At 39.0% G+C, this 17,572-nt stretch overlaps 1 protein-coding gene across 1 annotated transcript; it reads left to right on the top strand.

The window, feature by feature from the left end:
- Positions 1 to 374: 374 nt before the first annotated feature.
- LOC146972465 (DEP domain-containing protein 1B-like) lies at positions 375 to 10,419 on the top strand. Its single transcript, XM_085803368.1, has 11 exons — positions 375 to 550; positions 2,540 to 2,805; positions 2,923 to 3,067; positions 3,445 to 3,572; positions 3,655 to 3,785; positions 3,881 to 3,928; positions 4,461 to 4,601; positions 4,737 to 4,903; positions 6,569 to 6,745; positions 8,636 to 8,818; positions 10,226 to 10,419. Exons 1-11 carry the CDS (start codon positions 503 to 505, stop codon positions 10,388 to 10,390), a joined length of 1,599 nt encoding a protein of 532 aa, XP_085659494.1. The 5' UTR covers positions 375 to 502; the 3' UTR covers positions 10,391 to 10,419.
- Positions 10,420 to 17,572: the final 7,153 nt, after the last annotated feature.

Below are 17,572 nucleotides of genomic sequence, written 5' to 3'. Positions count from 1 at the left end.
AGTGCCTCAGTTGGTTCAGAGTCATGTTATGTTGAAGATAAAATACATAGCCTACCTATTTTACTTGACAAATTGTAATTGTATTTGAGTAGGCCTAATAGGCCTAACTATGACCAAGACTGAAGCAGTGGGGTTGTAGGACTTTGTCAAGTCTGTATTAAGGGATCTACAACAAACGTTTTAACCCAGGGGAGGGCAGAGCTGCAAATGAAAGGACTTGCTATTGTTAATGTGGCAGTTTGTATTGTGAGCATTGTGCCACCGTATCCATTCATAAACGCCAGAGACGTTCTAAACGCTGCATTCCTGCTGGTCACGTGATCAGCGCTTTTGTCCAATCACGTCATTCCAATGCTGTGACGCAGGAGATTCAAAGTTTTCAGCAACGTTCTGTGCTCAGTGTCTCTGATACTATTTTTACCCACAGCACGAGCTTCACGGAAGCTTCTCCAAGTTATATCTCAATGTTTTTACACAAGTGAAACGGGTTTTCACTCTCGGAATGGAAGGTAAAGTCATCGGACCGGGTCCATACCGGGCGACGAAGCTGGTGAGTCCGTTGGTAACGTTAGCAACGTACGGTGAAGTTGACATTAAAAGCTGTACGTTAACTTTTAAAGGTCCAAACGGGAAGAATTTATTTCCTGGGTCTCGGTACACTGCCGTAAACTCACCACAGGTTACATTGGCGTTTTCCACATTAGCATGTGAAAGCAATAATGTTCATTCAAATAGTAGTTTTAGCTTGTTTACGGTCGCATGTGTCATAACTTAGCTACAAGTTGCTGAGTCTGAGAGTTAAAGAGGCACCACAACTCAAAAACACAGTGTCCACAAAAGCTAGGCTACTTCTTGTGGAATGGAATAAAATGTCCATTGTTTTCCTGACTCACAAGTTTGTTGTATAGTCTACTTTACAACATTTTTTTTTCTCACGTAAAAGCGTCACACACATCATAATCTTTGATTTTCATATGCCCAGTTTACTGGCTCTTAAGTAATCATGTTGTTCATGCAGTACCAAAACAGAGCTATCCAGGGAGGTTTGAATTGTTTCTATAGGCATCTTAATAACGGGTAATTTAACTTGAGAGATAGCCTTAGTGCAGGCATTACTGATGGTTGTGCTCCTTTTAACTACCCCATTAAAATGTGATATTGAACAATACCAAAGCGGAAGCAGCTAAATGGAGTTGTGCTTTTCCTTCTGTGACATGTCAAAAATATTCACAGTGAAAAAGGTCTTATAGCCTGCTCAGTGTCAAAACTAATCACAACCAGTGAATTGGAAACACTGTGGTACTGAGTTTGCCACTGCTCTACAGAAACAATAATGTCCAGAGAATAGTTGTATTTCTCACTTGGTCAAGTCAGAAAGACATGGCACATACGTAAATCCTCAGGTGCTGTCTTTTCCCTTCCCTGTCAACTTTATATGTCTTATTAATAATAATAATAATAATAATAATAATAATAATTCTTTATTTATATAGCACTTTTCGCAGCACAAAGTCACAAAGTGCTTCACAAAACATAATAAAACAACACAACAAGAGCAGCAGAGTCCTTCATGAAACATAATAAGACAATGCAGTATATACATAGCTGAAGAGCAACAAAGAATAAAGTAACAGCAGTAATTAAGTGCCATGCCATTAAGCTATTGTATTCCCTTTGCTCTCTGCCCTGTTCAACTAATGTATCTTATATTAATACCATGTAATACTGACAGAACATGAAACTTACAGACAACAAAAGTAGTACATAAGTTCATAACAGTTCAGAGATGCCTAACTTTTTATCTGGGAGAATAAACTCTGAGAAAACATATTCCACCTGCTGTCCTTAAACACATCAACACTGCTGTCACAAATAATGATAAGAAGGCTCTGTTTCTTGGCTTTGGTTTCTCTATACAGTATTTATTCACCCACTGCATGTTTTGCTCTTTTTGTGATTCAGACCAGTGAGCAGCATTTGCTTTATCCAGTTTCATCTCGTCCTGTTGTAATGATGTTGTGTATCTTAATCCTATTTCCCTCTGTCTCTCTGCCTTTATCTGTTTTGTTCATTTTTCTTTAACCCACCTGGATACGTTGTGAGATCTGATAATTTACAACCCCAGTACCCTCTAAAGCACTAGCCTATAAAGAGATCATGTTCAATACTGCTTATAGCTTTTTGTGACTAGAATAGATATGAGTTGTTTCGGTGCATGCTATGTTTTGAACAATACACTTTTACTTAACAATGTTTGTCTTGGATGAAATATTGTTCAGAATCAAATCAATTTGGCCTGGATCCTGTGTTTGACTTTTCACTTTACAGAGAGATTATATTACAACAACATTGCATTTTTTTTTTTTTTTACTGCAAAGGTACATTTTTTACTGCAAATATTTATGTGCCATATCTAATGCATTGGGTTGTGACACTGCAAACACACAAATACTAATACCAATGGAAATGTCTAGCTATATCTGATATTTCTCTACAGTGTACAGCATTTCTCATTCTTGTCTTTCTCCTTGTTATGCAGTGGAATGAAACCATTAAACTCTTCCGTGGAGGCATGCCACTGAGAAGGCACTGGGCAAACTTCCGCTACTTTGATTGCAGTTTCACAGGATCGGAGGCTGTAGATTACCTGCATGAGCTACTAAGACACAACCATAACTTTGGGCCTGAGGTGACCCGCTATCAGACACTACAGCTGCTTCGAAAGTTCCTCAAGGCCCATGTCATTGAAGATATCAAAGGACGCCATGGGACAGAAGACTTTGAAGACAACAACCATCTGTACAGGTATTTTTTTGTGAACATGCACTGTTATTGTTGTCATTTCAAATACTACAGGGCATTGTTGCTACATCTTCAATATGCCCTTTTGCCCAGCTTAGTGCTCTTTGATTGTCTTTTCAGGTTCCCCACACTGTCTCCTCTGAAGTCTTTTCCTGCAAGACCTCTGTTCAAAGGAAGCTGTGACCTGCCCAGACTCATCCGCTGGGATGACTACGAAGAATTGCCCCAACAGGAAAACACTGCACCACTGAAGTCTTCTGTTTTGGTGAGCAAGAAACAAAGCTATTTCGGGTCCTGTCCTATGAGAATACACACTTTTATTTGAAAGAAAATGGCATAATGATTTTTAGGGGTGGGTGGGTTAACAAACAGCAAAGACCTGACCAGATTTGCATAGTTCCCCTATAAAGTGTATTATTAGAGAAGTATAGTATAGTTCCCTTATAAAGTGTATTATTTTAATGGCTAATTTGAACTGTCATTTACAATATTCTTAAAACTTTATCCAAGACATCATCATTTCTGTCATCTTGTTAGTTTCACAAACAAGGAGCATTGTTGATTATAAGGTTAAACTCAATATATCTTCCTACATCCTTGTAAATTTAAAAGACACTTTTCCTGTCCTGTCTTTTTTAACAGACTTCAGATTTGTGGAATAAAAGGCACAGTGTGGCTATAGGAGATGTCAATGAATGCAAGCTCATACGCAGGAAGGAGATTACTCCAAAACAAGTGGACCACATCTGGAAATCGATGACAATTGCACAGTATGTAACTATATTCCATTACTGGAAACTTTAGTGCTTTCCATTACTTTCTAGCAGTTTTATGCCAAGTCTGTTGTTTTAGTTTACAGAGGGTGCTGGGCCTCAAGTCATTGGATGGAGTGTTGAACCCCACACATGTGAATGGAAAGCACATTGTTCACAATGTTTTCAGTGTTAATAAGACGGGCATAGTCATTTTGGAGAACAAAGCAGGTATGAAGCATTAATCGAAAACTAGAAGACCAACTTGTTTTTTTCAGAAGCTCATAAGAACATAATGACTCATCTTTTTCCTTTTGCATCTCCAGAGGACATGCCCTACTGGGTGGTATCAGCAATGAAATGCCTTGCCAAATGTGAGTATAGTTTTTTTTTTTTTTCCCATCTCTGAGCATTAATGTTAAAAAAAACAAAACACCATCTGCTTAGGGGACTGTGGCTATAGCAGATGGAACTACCTAAATGTCATACACTTTTAAAATATCTTATGTTTATCACCCTGGAGGAGTAGGTGTCATGGTTTGCAGTTGGTTCATATTCTAGTCCAGGATTAATTTAATCTCTAAGGTTTCGTGTGTGTCAGAGAGTGTGAGTGTGTGTTTTATAAGTTAATTTGACTGAACAAAAAATCTACACAACTATTCTTGTCTATTTTTAAGTACATGTTTAACATTGCCTGTGTTTCTTGTTTCTTCTCCAATTTAAACAAAAGTCATTAACAGACCTGCTATTTTCAGTCTTTTCAGTTGGTTAAGTCTGTAAATTAAACAAAAAGACAAGTTGACAGTATCACTTTGATCTTGCACATACAATCAACTGGGTATTAGTTACAGTTGTTTATTCCCTGTGAGGAGCACAAAGACCAACTGTATTTGTCTTTTTCCTCAGGGCCAAATGGCAATGAAACCAAACAGCCTGTGTACCCGGGTTTCGAGAGAGATGTGCTGAGAACAGTGGCCGATTATTTCCACAGGCTCAAAGAACCACTGCTGACTTTCCATCTATACGAAGTCTTTGTCAACATTCTTAGTGAGTAGTTCCCCAATGTGGATCAGCTTCTAATATTTGTTCCGTTGTACAGATGAACATTTGCAGGTGTTCATATTGTCTGGACTGTCTGTTTGCCCACAGGATCATGACTCTCCTTTCTTCATATCTCTGCAGGTCTGCTACAGGAGGAGGAGGTGGCCACGGAGGCTCTCCAAGCCAGCTGTCTCTTACTCCCGCCGCCTAACCGCAGACGCCTCCAGCTTTTGCTGCGTCTCATGGCGCGGGTCTGCCAGAACCCCCATCTGCCTCCACTTAATGACACTGTTGCAACCCGCACACTGGTACAAGTTCCCCTTTCATGTATTCTCTCTGTTATGAAATGTGCAGCCCTCGGGACACAGATATGTTGTGGGAAATTGTGTCTGTCCAAAATCCTTATGATCCTGTGAGATTATAAGGATGCAGCACAATTATAGGAAAGGATAAAAAAAAGTTGCTGGGTGATTTGAATCTGCTGAATCTGTGTATGGTAGACAGCAAGACATAGCAAAGGAGCAATTTTATCTTTTTCTATAATTACATGGCCAACATTAATATTAACAGCTGTTTATGATAAGTAAAGAACTGTTGCCACTGTTACTATTAGTACTCCTTCTACTACAAGTTCTATATCAAACTTATTTCCTTTACTTCATCTCCAGCAACTGAAAACAATACCAATTTTAAATGTTTTGCTTCTGTTCCTGTCACTTTTCTTCTGTTTAAATTAGTTTGCTAACCCTGGCCCAGCTCAACACTCATCGAAAGTGGCCCGCTGTAGTGTCCACCACCTGCCCCCAGCAAGAAACAGCAAAGATTAACATATAACTCCTTGATATAGATTTGTATACGACAAAATCTATGATTTGTGTGATATGAGCTTAACAGCTGCTGTGTGGGGAAAAGATTGACGTAATGATTATTTTGCTTACCGGTACTTGTTTTTCTCTCTGCCCTTCTCAACACATTTCGTATGCTACAGATGAAGTGAACATTATTCATGAAAATCAAGTATGATGTATTCGGGGATCCACTTCACGTTCACTTCAAACTTTCCAGACACAACACTTCCTCGCATCATTCTCCGTAGAATTATGACACACTAGAAAATACCCTCCACTGAAAGCAGCAGAGCATACTATCCTGGGTAACCAGGATGCTTTTACAATAAACAGAAAATGCCACAAATAAAGTCACTGAAAATGTAAAACAAAGAAGAAAACTTTACACAATAATTGTTGACAAAAAACTACAACATCAGAAAGAATATACTGTGATAGGAATATATTTTACTTTTCCCCCTCTCCAGTGTCTTATGCATATCAAGGATATTTTGGATGTCACGGTCATCCTTTACTGTAGGCCAGCAAAAACTGAATATTATGCATGAGCATGTTGTGCTTCTCTGTTGAACGTGGGAGCAGATACAGCAGAGTCCGAAAGTCTGGGACCACTTTTCCATTTACCTGAAAGAGAAACTCGAGGTTCACCTACTTAGCCGTGCCCATTGTATAATTTTATCATGTTACCCGAGTCTTGAACTTGGGTCGACGACACAAGCTGCTCTCACTGAGGAGGGTCACAGCTTTGAAAATATCTAGTGAAGTGAATCTTGAGTTGAGGATTGGTTCCAATAAATATTCTGCTCTTATGCCTTACAAGAAAAGAATTGGATATAACTCTTGAGAAGACACATCTAATATATTGAATTGGCTCAGATTATATTAAATATGCATAATGCTGTCTAAGATAATGCAACCAGGGTCAAAAGAATCTCAAACACTATGTGCATAGAACATTTTTCTTTCACAAATGTGGTCTCTCACCCAGGGCTTGTTGCTTCATATTAGTTTGACAGCTGCTCATCATATTGTGTACACCTCCACGAGTGTAAGAGTTGTTGTTAATTCGTAGTACAGCTTGAAGTTGGTTTTTAATCCATTTGTTGTTGTGCTGTCTCTGTCCAGATGGTGCAGATGTTCTCAAACTGCGTTCTGGGCTCAGGAGATGAGATGGACTTGGACGAGCTGCTGGCTACCAAACTGGTGACCTTTATGATGGAGCACCACAACACCATCTTCCAAGTTCCCTCCAGGCTGCGTCGCCAGGTTGAGGAGCACCTGTCTCATCTCAAAAGAGTCCACGTCAGTACCTTTCACTTATTGTTTGTTAACAAATTAAACAAGCTCCTGCTGCTTTTTGCATCACATACTGCCGGCATCTGTTCACTCCTACAATCCATGTGTACTAGTCTATACCTATGCATCACCTGTAATGAAAATATGCTGAACAAAATGTAGAGTGACTAGTGGATATAGATATTACTTAGTCACAAAAATCCAGGAATTATATTCATTTCTTTGTTAATGAGAGTGGGGACTGTTTGGGTCAGTAGCTTGAGGGTCTAAATGTCCTGTTATTATGTTTAGTTGTGGATTTAGCGTCCCATCTGTATTTCCTCTTGTGACTTTCTTCTATGGTAAACTGAGATCTGAGATGCAACAAGAACGGATGTGAGAGTGCAGCTGGTCAGCAGCATTGTTGTGGGTTGATCGTGAAATTAAATTTGCTACTTCAGATAGATGAAAAGCTCTTCTCATGATGGTGTAATTACATGCATTTTTGTATAAACATGAATGAACATGAAAATCCAAATCTGATATTAAACAACAGTGCTGTCGCTGCTGCACTAGAGGCCAGCATGCAAGGCTCTGTATAAAACTGTTGCCATTGGAAACAATATAAATAACAGAAACAGGGACACAGTCCAGTCCAGATTTTGTTTTTCTTCCTTTCTCATCACTGTAACCCTGAAGTGTTTTGATAAAAATAATGTGAGCATGTGATTTACTGCATTCTCCCTCCAGCATCAGGTGTACACATTTTAAACCATAAACCGTAATCTGTGGGCAAGGAGTCACTTCTGTGGCATTTCATTACTGTAGACACTTCATTAATAAAACAATCTTATCTTGCCAGAAGGAAGAAGAGTTCCTTACCAAGAGTCAATGTAAGATTTGTTCCTAAAACTGACAAGAAAGAAAAAAAAGAAAAAAAAAACAAAAAAACAGAAACAATGTCACAGGTTTCATATCACTGTAAAACACTGATATGTCAGATTTTCATGACGTAATATTTTCAAAATGACAAATCTCTAGAAAATGTCTGCCATCAAAATAAGGTACTTGCATTCTTTATTTTAGTAATAAAAGTATTCTTTCACAGAGAGCTTGAGTTAGTTTTCTATAATGAATATGGCCCCAGAACGTCTAGGAAGACAGACCTAGTGACACAGATTTCTCTGGTGTTTTGTGCCTAACCTCTTAATTGCTTTCAGGGAGTGAAAAAGGGGTCCTGAGGGTTTTTCTTTAACTCTTCTCCCCAGTTGAATATGTGAATGTATTTAATTTCAGCTGGCACATCAGAAAGTCAAACGAGATTGTCAATACAGTCTGTGTTCAATATTGTTTGGCCTACAGACGAAAGCCTGATTGAATTTTATCTTTGAGTCCAACATTGGATGCATAAGCCTGCACATCCCACACAGTGAATGGGAAAATGTGTTTTTATCTTAATTCAGGGCTGTAAATTGGATTTTAAATGATAACCACCCTGTAGCCTGGACAAAAGATTCCTATTTACAAAAGATCAACCAATTAGTTTTTTTCAGGCCTGCAAGCAATTATTGGTAATCAAGGAGACCGTTAACCATTATGTGGAACCGATATGTCAGCACTGTAACTACTGTTACATAAAGACTTTCGCTGTTTTCGCTTTTGTGTCCAGGTGTTTCTATTTTTAATTCCCACATAATTTACATCAATGACTGTAGGCTCAATAACAGAAACATGCATGACCTATGCTGAAGTTTTGTCATGAATTGAATTATATCGGCTCATAAGTGAATATCTGTAAAGGCAGTAATGGCGAAGTAAATAAAGTAGTTCTTAGTGTAAAAATGTAACTCTATATTCCTACCAATTTTGAAGCTATTAATCCTAATGGAAATGCTTTTCCTTTGTGTCTTCCATCAGATTAAATATGCGGGTTCAGACACAGACTTCAGCTCATCTCCAGCTTTTTGTAAGCAGATCAGCAGGGTGGAGTCCGAGGAGCAGAAGGTAATAGGTACTCAGATCCCCCTGCAGGAGCTGTTAGAGGGCCTGATTGCAGACAAAGAACTCCCTGCCAAGGACAAAAGGAAAAGGCTTAAACAGGTACGTCTATGCCATTTAAAAAGGAATGCATGGAATAGTTAAAATTTAGAGTCAGTTAGATTTTGAGCCAATATCAGGTGCCTGTTTAAAGTCACCAAAATTAACTTCCTTTGTAAGCAATACATTGTAAGCATTTATTTGTACTATCAGTCACCAGTATTGCAGGCACAATGCAGGGCTTTCCCTCCAGGCATACCTCACAATTGTGCTGACTGCACGCTGCGGACCTGAATTACAATGAGCGAGCACTGTGTAGACAAAAAACATATCTTGAAATTATGTATATGGTGTTCTGGTCAGCTGATGTACTATATAATTAGGATTTAATAAGGACAGAGCAGCAGGTTAAAAATGGCTGGAAAGTGAATGCTGGTTAAAATCTTTTCTTAATGTGACCTATTTGAGTCACTATTTCATACTTGTTCCATTATTTGTCAACAAAACCCAAAAAATGTGTCAGTGAGTACAGCCTTATTGGAAATATATAATATTGTGTGTAAAAGCACAGAAAATAGGAGAGAGGCAAACAGATAAAGGGGCTGAAACTAGGTGACACTTGGCATATGTGTAGCGACTACGGTATTTTTCAAAAATAAAGCCACTTAGAGACTTGGTAGGCTTTTATCCGTGACGCATCAACACAAATCCATACTGATGTCCATATTCAGTTTTAAGGGTGTTTATTGATGCAGGGATAGCGCAACAACATATCAAAACAATCTCTACAGAGGAGCTGTAGATCTGCTGTTCTGCTGCTCTCTCTTCAGCAGAATTATTTACAGAACTACTGCAAAACAGGAGCAATTAAAAAGAAAATCTTCAGAATCCTTCTTTCAGACCTAAAATATTAGGGAACTATAGCCTGAAGGTTTAATTTACCCGGAATTATCCATTAATATATTTGTATGGGCTCCACTTATTGTGTCATTGTGTTGATGGATAGGTGGGTGTGGTTTTTCTTTTTAATTTACTTTACCTGTTCACTGGTGGTGGCGATGGGAGTTTAGACAAAGGGAGTTATTAAAGCTCGAATACTGTTTGTTGACTGTCATCATCGATAGGGGTGTGTGCATCTCTCCAATACAAGACAATTTGATACATGGGTTAAGATACAATTCAGGAACATACATCATGTACAAGCTGATATTTATATTGTGCAATCTAAGGACGTTTACTAACTTTACTAGCAGGTTGAGCTTTTTCATTTGAAAATAGTTGTTTACAGTCGTTCCACAACTGTTTTCAACCATGTCCTCAATTTTGTGCATTGGTCATACATGTTCCAGCCATATACTAGATTTTGACCCAATCTTACTTTCTATCTCAAATGGCTTTATTTGGAGGATTTTTAGATGTTATAGGTCTGCTGTTATACACCGCAGTAAAGATACGTGAACCCCTTTTCAGTTCCAGAGGTCATACCCAGAAGTCTACCAGAGTCGATTTCCCACCGAGGAAAGCAAAGCTGCTGTCATACCTGAGAAAACCCCTCGAATCAAACCTCATCTCATGCTCTTCAACATCAAGAAACCCTTCCAGCCTTTTCAGAGGAGCTGGAGTTTTAGGGCATGATCTGCAACCACTGACATATACACTTCAGGCTGTATGCACAACCTCAACCTCAGTGTCCTGTAATGGTACTAATTTAAAAATAATACATTTGACTTTGTAGCACTAATGACATTTAAAAGGTCAGTTCACTCAAATTACATAATGAATTAAGAGATTCCCCACATACTCCTGGTTTCTAGCCACATAGATTATTTTGTTACAGTTTTGAACATTTGCAACTATTTTCTAACTTTGAAAGCCTGGTTTATACCTTTGTATTGAATTTACACCATAGATGTGGTGTAACCTGACATGCACCTCCATAGAAATCTAACATTGGCCTGCTGGGTAACATGCCTCATCCATGTTTTCTCAGTAGCTGACAGAAAACCCACCCTTTTAATATTGATTCAAGTTATTTATAGGCATCTTTCAAGGCACTTAGTGACAACACACACAGTAAAGATACCATGGTCATGCACCATCTTTGTTGCCTCAAGTAACTGTTCAGTGTTTATTAACTTTAACTGGATGACATAATCCCATTTCAGATGTCATTGTTTGTAGTACACACACAGACATAGGAACTCCACTGCTAACTAGTGTAACTGTGCGCAAGTATGAATACTTACCATGGCATGCATCACTTGTTTAGGCTACAGCACTGACTGTGCATCAATCCGACTCAGTAATACTGCATCCAGTGAATGGGGATCAGTGAACTGGCCATTTAAAGAATACATTCCTACTTACTGTTGCTAGAGAACTTGAACAAAGTGTAGTTAACATTTACTAACAGTACAAAAACCACTGCTATTTCTTAAAATGAACTTGATTTGTTGTCCTACATTTGTGTATTGGTATTTGGCATTATTATTATTTTTTACTTTGCAAAGGTCTAATTTAGGGTGGCTCAACACGGCTCACCTCTATGTAGCTCTATGCATACTTTGAGGTGTTAATTTTTTCCCCTTCTTCATGCTGCGTGTCTTGTTAAGAAGGCGAGGATGTTTTTGTAATTTGATTGTGTTTTGTAAATGTGCACAAGGTTTAAGGAAAGGAAGACTACTTTAGGGAAACTGAGTGTAGCTTATGTATTTGCTCTCACAGATGGGTCTGGCCCCTCTCCTGTTCAAACTGATTTCCATCCATACATTAATACTTTACAGGTTATCAAGGGTCAGGTTCAGAGGCAGCAGGCTAAGCAGGGTATTACATGCACCCTCCTCCAGTAACGTTTTCCAGCTCCTCCTTGGGGGATCCTGAGGTGTCTCCAAGACAGATAGGATATATAATTACTCCTGGGTCTTGGCTGGGGTCTCCCAGTTGAACATGCACATAAAGCCTTCAAAGGAAGGGGCTCGGGGGGTATCCTAATCAGATGAACCACCTCAGTTGGCTCTTTCTGGCACAAAGGAACAGTCGCTCTTCTCTGAGCTCCTTCTGGATGTCCAAACTCATGACTCTATCTCTATGGCTGCGCCCAGACACCATGCAGGAAACCCATATTGGCTGCTTGTATCTGTGATCTCATTCTTTTTAGTCACTACCCAGAGCTCATCCCCATAAGTGGATGGAACACAGATTGGCTTGTCAATTGAGAGCTTTGCCTTCCTCTTCAGCTTCCTCTTCACAACAACATAACAACATTTGCATTATTTCTGAGACAGCGCAAATCTGCCTGTCAATCTCCAGCACTAACACAAGGTCCTATTTAAACATTAAACTTTAAACCATGGCATCAGATCTAGAGATGCTAACCCCCATCGTGGGCTCTCCACATGTTTGGGTTTGCCAGGTCTGTCTGGCAGCCATTCCTGCCATCTGATCCAACTCACCACCAGGTGGTGAGGTAACAGGTCTGTTCCAGTGCCCCTGTCCTCACCAATATGTCCAAAACACATGACCACAGATCTAATTATTCTCTCACAGAGGACCAATAAGGCACTGCTCAGGTTAAGATCAGACTGGCCATATCACCTAATCATGTTAATTATGAAGTCCATTGGTGGAATCCTCACCACCCAGGTACTACAAGAAGGCTGCTGTTCAGTGCAGAAACACACACCAAAGCCAGAGTGTTCCTCTCCACGAGCCACAGTTGCACAAACATGACCCTCTCTTCCTCTGCGGAGGACTCCAGAACAGTGGCCCTCAGCCAAAACTTGGAGTACCCCACACCACATATTTCCTTGCTCTGATTGGTTGTAGGCTTACCTCACCCAGGGTGTTTTAATCTGTTACAGTCTATAACACCTCTTTGGGGAAAAACATTTAATGGAGAGGTTCCAGACCCATTGTCAGATGCGCCTTGGTCAGGTATTGCCAGGTTAGACAACTGTACTAAGAAGCAGAATTTGTAGTAGCTAACATGAATGAAAAGCATTTCAAAATGTTTGTTAACATTATAGGTTGTGAAATATTAATTATCAAAGTGCATCATGCTCAAGATAGATTTTTATAAACACCTTTATATTGTAATACAGTACATTATGGTACCATGGTCCAAGTTGGCCTTCAAATATGTAATTTAATTCCATTACAAGAGCCTGACTCTTGTAATGCAAAATTCATTTCATGCACACTTTTCAATGTGGAATGGTCATTACCATGATGAATACATAAACATGTATTTGTGTTTTTCAGCCAAACAGTTACTTAATGTCAATGAACATATCAAGGGTTTGTCCAAGGGAGTGTATGTGACATGTTCCATAAATGATGAGCTCTCACTTCAGCTGATAATTGCATCCATGACTACAACATACAACACAAGAAAAAAGCAAAGGCACTCTGTCATCTGCTACGAACTGTCACAGTTATTTCTCCCTAAACCCTCACTATACTGTAGCTTACTTGATTACTGTATATGCACTCTTAATTCATTTCATGTTTTTACTCGCAGGTATTATTCTGTATATAAGAACTATTGATTGGTACATATTTCAGTGTCTCAGATACTTGTCTTTGACTGTTTTTAAATGTATTTGTCATCATTCTCTGTCACCTGCTGTTTTGTCATGTCAATCAGGTTGTTATTCACTTAATTTTAGAGTTGAAAATTGTTTCTATTTTTTATGATTAAGTATTGAAGTTTTTGTTTGAAATTGTAAAAAATTCTCTTGAACAAATACATTAATGCTGGAATAACTGTTACACTTGAACTGCTGCTCTGTGCTTGGAAAAATTCAACAGGATAAAAGTGAATTCTTGTTAATGCTGGTTTTCCAATAAAAAATATACTGTAATTGGCAAATTTTACCATATTCTTCAGTTCAGTTTATTGGTTGGTTTAGGTCCCCTTGTGTTAATTAAAAATGAAAAGAAAAACACTATTTAATGAGTTAACACATACATTTGTACTTGTTCTCTTTGCAAGAAAGGGAAACAATGCTTTTAGCTGATGTACAATCTGTTGTTCTTTGCCATCCTTTTTCCTTGCTCTATGCACACAAAAAGCTCTCAGATATTGGTTTCATACTTACTGTGTAATGGAGATCATACTAAGCTACAAAGATGTAGAGATGGACAGTGAAATGTTTAGCTGCAGGTGGGAGGAGAAATGCTTTTGTGTTATAGTGAAAGCATTGCAAGTCAGCAGCTGACTACATGATTTCAGGAAAGCATCCCACGTTGGCGCAAGCGTGGGGGTGGAAAGAAAACTTCATCACTGTCCCACAGTCGTCACCACCAAAAAGATAATTCATAGTGCTGAAGCCATGAAGTTTATTTTTGTATGTTGTGGTGGCATCTTTCAAGTTATTCTAAAAAAGTTTTTGGAACAATGAGAAATCGGGAGAGATTTTTTACAGTCTTTGCCATCCACCACAATCACCTCAAACCACACATTGTTGTTCTCCTGGCTGCTTCTTTAATCTGAGAGTGCAGACACAAATCTACTAGAGGTAAAGCCTCACACATCCATGCAGCTATATTAGCTGCTCACGGGTCACGGATTTATGAGCTAAATCCAAAAAGTTTATAATCTTCTCTATTTTGATTTATTGTATATTAGCACCAGAAAAAAAGAAACGTAGACCTGCTGCGAAAGACAAGTAGTGAAAAAATGGTTAACTTGACAAGTTTATCCTGCAATGGACATAACTATATTGTTTCTGTGCCACATTTCATGGCAATCCAGAAAGTACTTGTGGATATGTGTCCAATAGCTGTTGATACAGTAGATGGACGAAAGTGGTGGACCAGCGGCAACACTGACATCCCTAGAGCCACACTGGCTAACATTACACAGCCTGCAAAACATGATTTAATTAGCCGTGAGGCGAGTAACCTAAGTTGTATTAGGACTGAATGCAGAGCAGATGTTATCGTGCACTCTGTCCAAACTGTGGCGGCCGGTTGTCTTTATTTGCTTCTGCATACATTCATGACTTGGAATCATAAAGCGTGAGGTCAAGCATATATTTTATGTATTTATAGTAAATACCAAAATGCAGACTTTGAAAAATATATTTTGAATATCGAGTGTTGTGCAGTTTTTAGCCAAAAGAGCGTGGAGCACAATAACATGATACAGTATGCTATCTAGTGATCCAGTTTCCCCTTTGTGTTTTATAATATAGTAATTAACAGTATCCTATCCAGAACATTCAGTGTCAGCGTGGTAGCTGTGGCTCAGGTGGTGGTTCATCCACTGATCAGGGTTGGCTCTTCCAGTCCACATTTCAACGTGTCTTTCAGGAGGATACTGAACCCCAAATTTAGCCCTGTTACATCCATGGTGTGAGAGTGTGTTCGTGTATAGTAGGAAAAGGTGCTTTGTGAATGGATAAATGGAAAGCACTCTGAGTGGTCATTATATCCCCTACCCACACTCATGTAGTGCTTTTCTAGTTATATGGACCACTGAGGGTGCTTTCCAATGGAAGCCACATTTATCCATTCATCTTCCATTCATATGGAAGAATATATTTTAAAGATTGTTCCTTCTACCTAGTACTACACATTTTAAAATGCTGTCCAACTGCACCTATGATGTAGCTATTACTTAATGATTGCAGATCTCAGGTAAAGACACATCAGTAAGTGCAGATCAATTACTCTCTGGTAGTCATCATCTGTAATTAATAAAGTGAAAATAAGAAAAAAGCTGTCAAATGGTTACATAAGTGTAGTTAATAGTGGTGTGCAGAGGTCTTTGGTCATTATGCTTCAGGTATTATCAGCACATTAATATTCCAGCCTGTGACCTTGCAGATAGTATGTAAGTGTTCCATTCAGGGTGATTGGGAGTAGCCGACGTCTCAGCAGTGGAGTGAAGGAGAGGGAATTAACTCCATCATAAGGGACCTCTCCAGCCTTTGTAGCTACAGGGGCAAAAAACCTGGCCTGAATACAAAGCAGCCAATTAGCTGTCATGCATCAAGAAGATACAAGTGATACGCTGCACTGCCTGGAATCCTGTTATGGTCACTCAGCATAACTGATTTGTAAGTGTTGCTGATATGATCTCTTTTGCAAATTGAGTAAAACATACTTGAGAGACAGCCTGGCAGCACTGAGATAATTTTTATTTTTCAAGCTGACATCATTCACTAAAATCAAATTTTCCTAATTGCTGTTTTGCCTGAAATGGCTGAAATGTTGGACTGTGTTTAGTGGTCTCTGGTCTTGGGTTCACCGGCTCTGCTCCACACTTTGTCCAAGTTTGCATGTTCTGTCCAAGTCCTTTTTTTGTGTGCTTTATGTTCTGTTGCTCTTGATTCTGTAAGGAAATGAAAGTAAACCTTTACTTTTCAGTCTTTCTCTTTGGTTCTGGGACTGCAGGGTCACATATGCTCAAATAACTTTTTTTTCCTTCATTTTGGTATTGTGTGTTAGTAAATCTGCCCAGTCCATGCTCTGCAGTTGGGAAAGCCCATGCTGTTTCCCTAATGCTTTTCTGGGAATAGACATGTATCTGTGGTAATTGGTTTTTCACCCTGGAAAGGGTTTTTGCAATGTCCTTCGCATCCCACGATCACAGCGACCTGAAAGCAAAGCAACACAAGGAGAAATAACGGCTTCTTGTATATATGATATTTTCCCACTATCAAATGCACAAGTATGTCGGCTACAAGAGACCTGAAATGTTGGTTGTCAGTTTTTCTTTTTTGCTGCTGACATAAATGTTTATGCAGATTCATTGTTGTTTGAAGTTAACATATTATCCTAAATTAAGAAGAACAAAAACATTGATTATCATTTTTGCATGTTGAGTACAAACCATGTCTCCACTAATTATGCATCATTCAGAATTAGGAGAGCTTAAACATTCCCAGCAGGGCGTCCACTTGCCTTGTAGAGAAGCAGAGAGGTTCCGCTGATTTTCAAACTACTAATCAAAGAATTTTTCAAAACATAAGAGTGGACAAGGAACAGCTTCAAGTTTAGTTTAATTTCCTGGAAAGTTAAGGAGAAAACAAACTTGTTTGTAACAATGTGGTAAAACAAAACAAAGCAAAAAAAAACCCAGCTCCCACAAAGTCAATACTAAATTAGAAATGTGTAAATTCCAGGGAAATAATAGTGGTTTAATGAACATTTTTTAAAGGTTAAATGCAACAACACATACTCTTGGTAATGAGCGACCTTTTCAGTCTGTTGCGCTGCTCCGTGAAGCCAAACTCGAACCCCATTCACGCTCCATCAACGTCAATTAGATAACAGCCACCTCTGAAGAAATGAAGCAGGACTTTCTGTACGTGGGTAGGGTGAGCAACGCGTTTCCTCGTGAATGAGTGACTGAGTTATGTTGATCACTTCAGTCAAGTGTTTTTCTACTGCTTGCTGTGAGAGTGCGTTTTTGTCTTATCCTCTAGTGGTGTGGTGGAAGTGGAAGTGGGGAAAAATACACTGAGTGAATTTTGTGCCTGGTGGTAATGTGTGTATTTTTCAGCATAGAGAAATAAAGAGGCATGATGTAACACATGGCTAAAAAAAACAGAAAGTGAGCCAAAGTGTTACTCCCCTATTATTTCTGACTTTTCCTTCTTTTGTGAAGGCAGAACCAGATCATTAGTTTTCAGTAAAAAGACAGTTATGATTAATTATCTCTGTGCAGCTCCACTGAGAAATCCAACCATGTCTGTGAAATGTGAAAGAGAACATCATTAATCCCAAGTTGTGGAGGTAATTTTACTGCCACACACTCTGACTCTCTTGCTTTTGAAAGGGCTCATCAGGAGCAGAGCTCCTCTTAAG

The sequence above is a fragment of the Trachurus japonicus genome, chromosome 16, assembly GCF_045865225.1.
Source record: "Trachurus japonicus isolate A0001 chromosome 16, Traja_1.0".
In the NCBI taxonomy this organism is placed as follows: Eukaryota; Metazoa; Chordata; class Actinopteri; order Carangiformes; family Carangidae; genus Trachurus; species Trachurus japonicus.
This window is presented reverse-complemented; position numbering and strand designations above follow the sequence as displayed.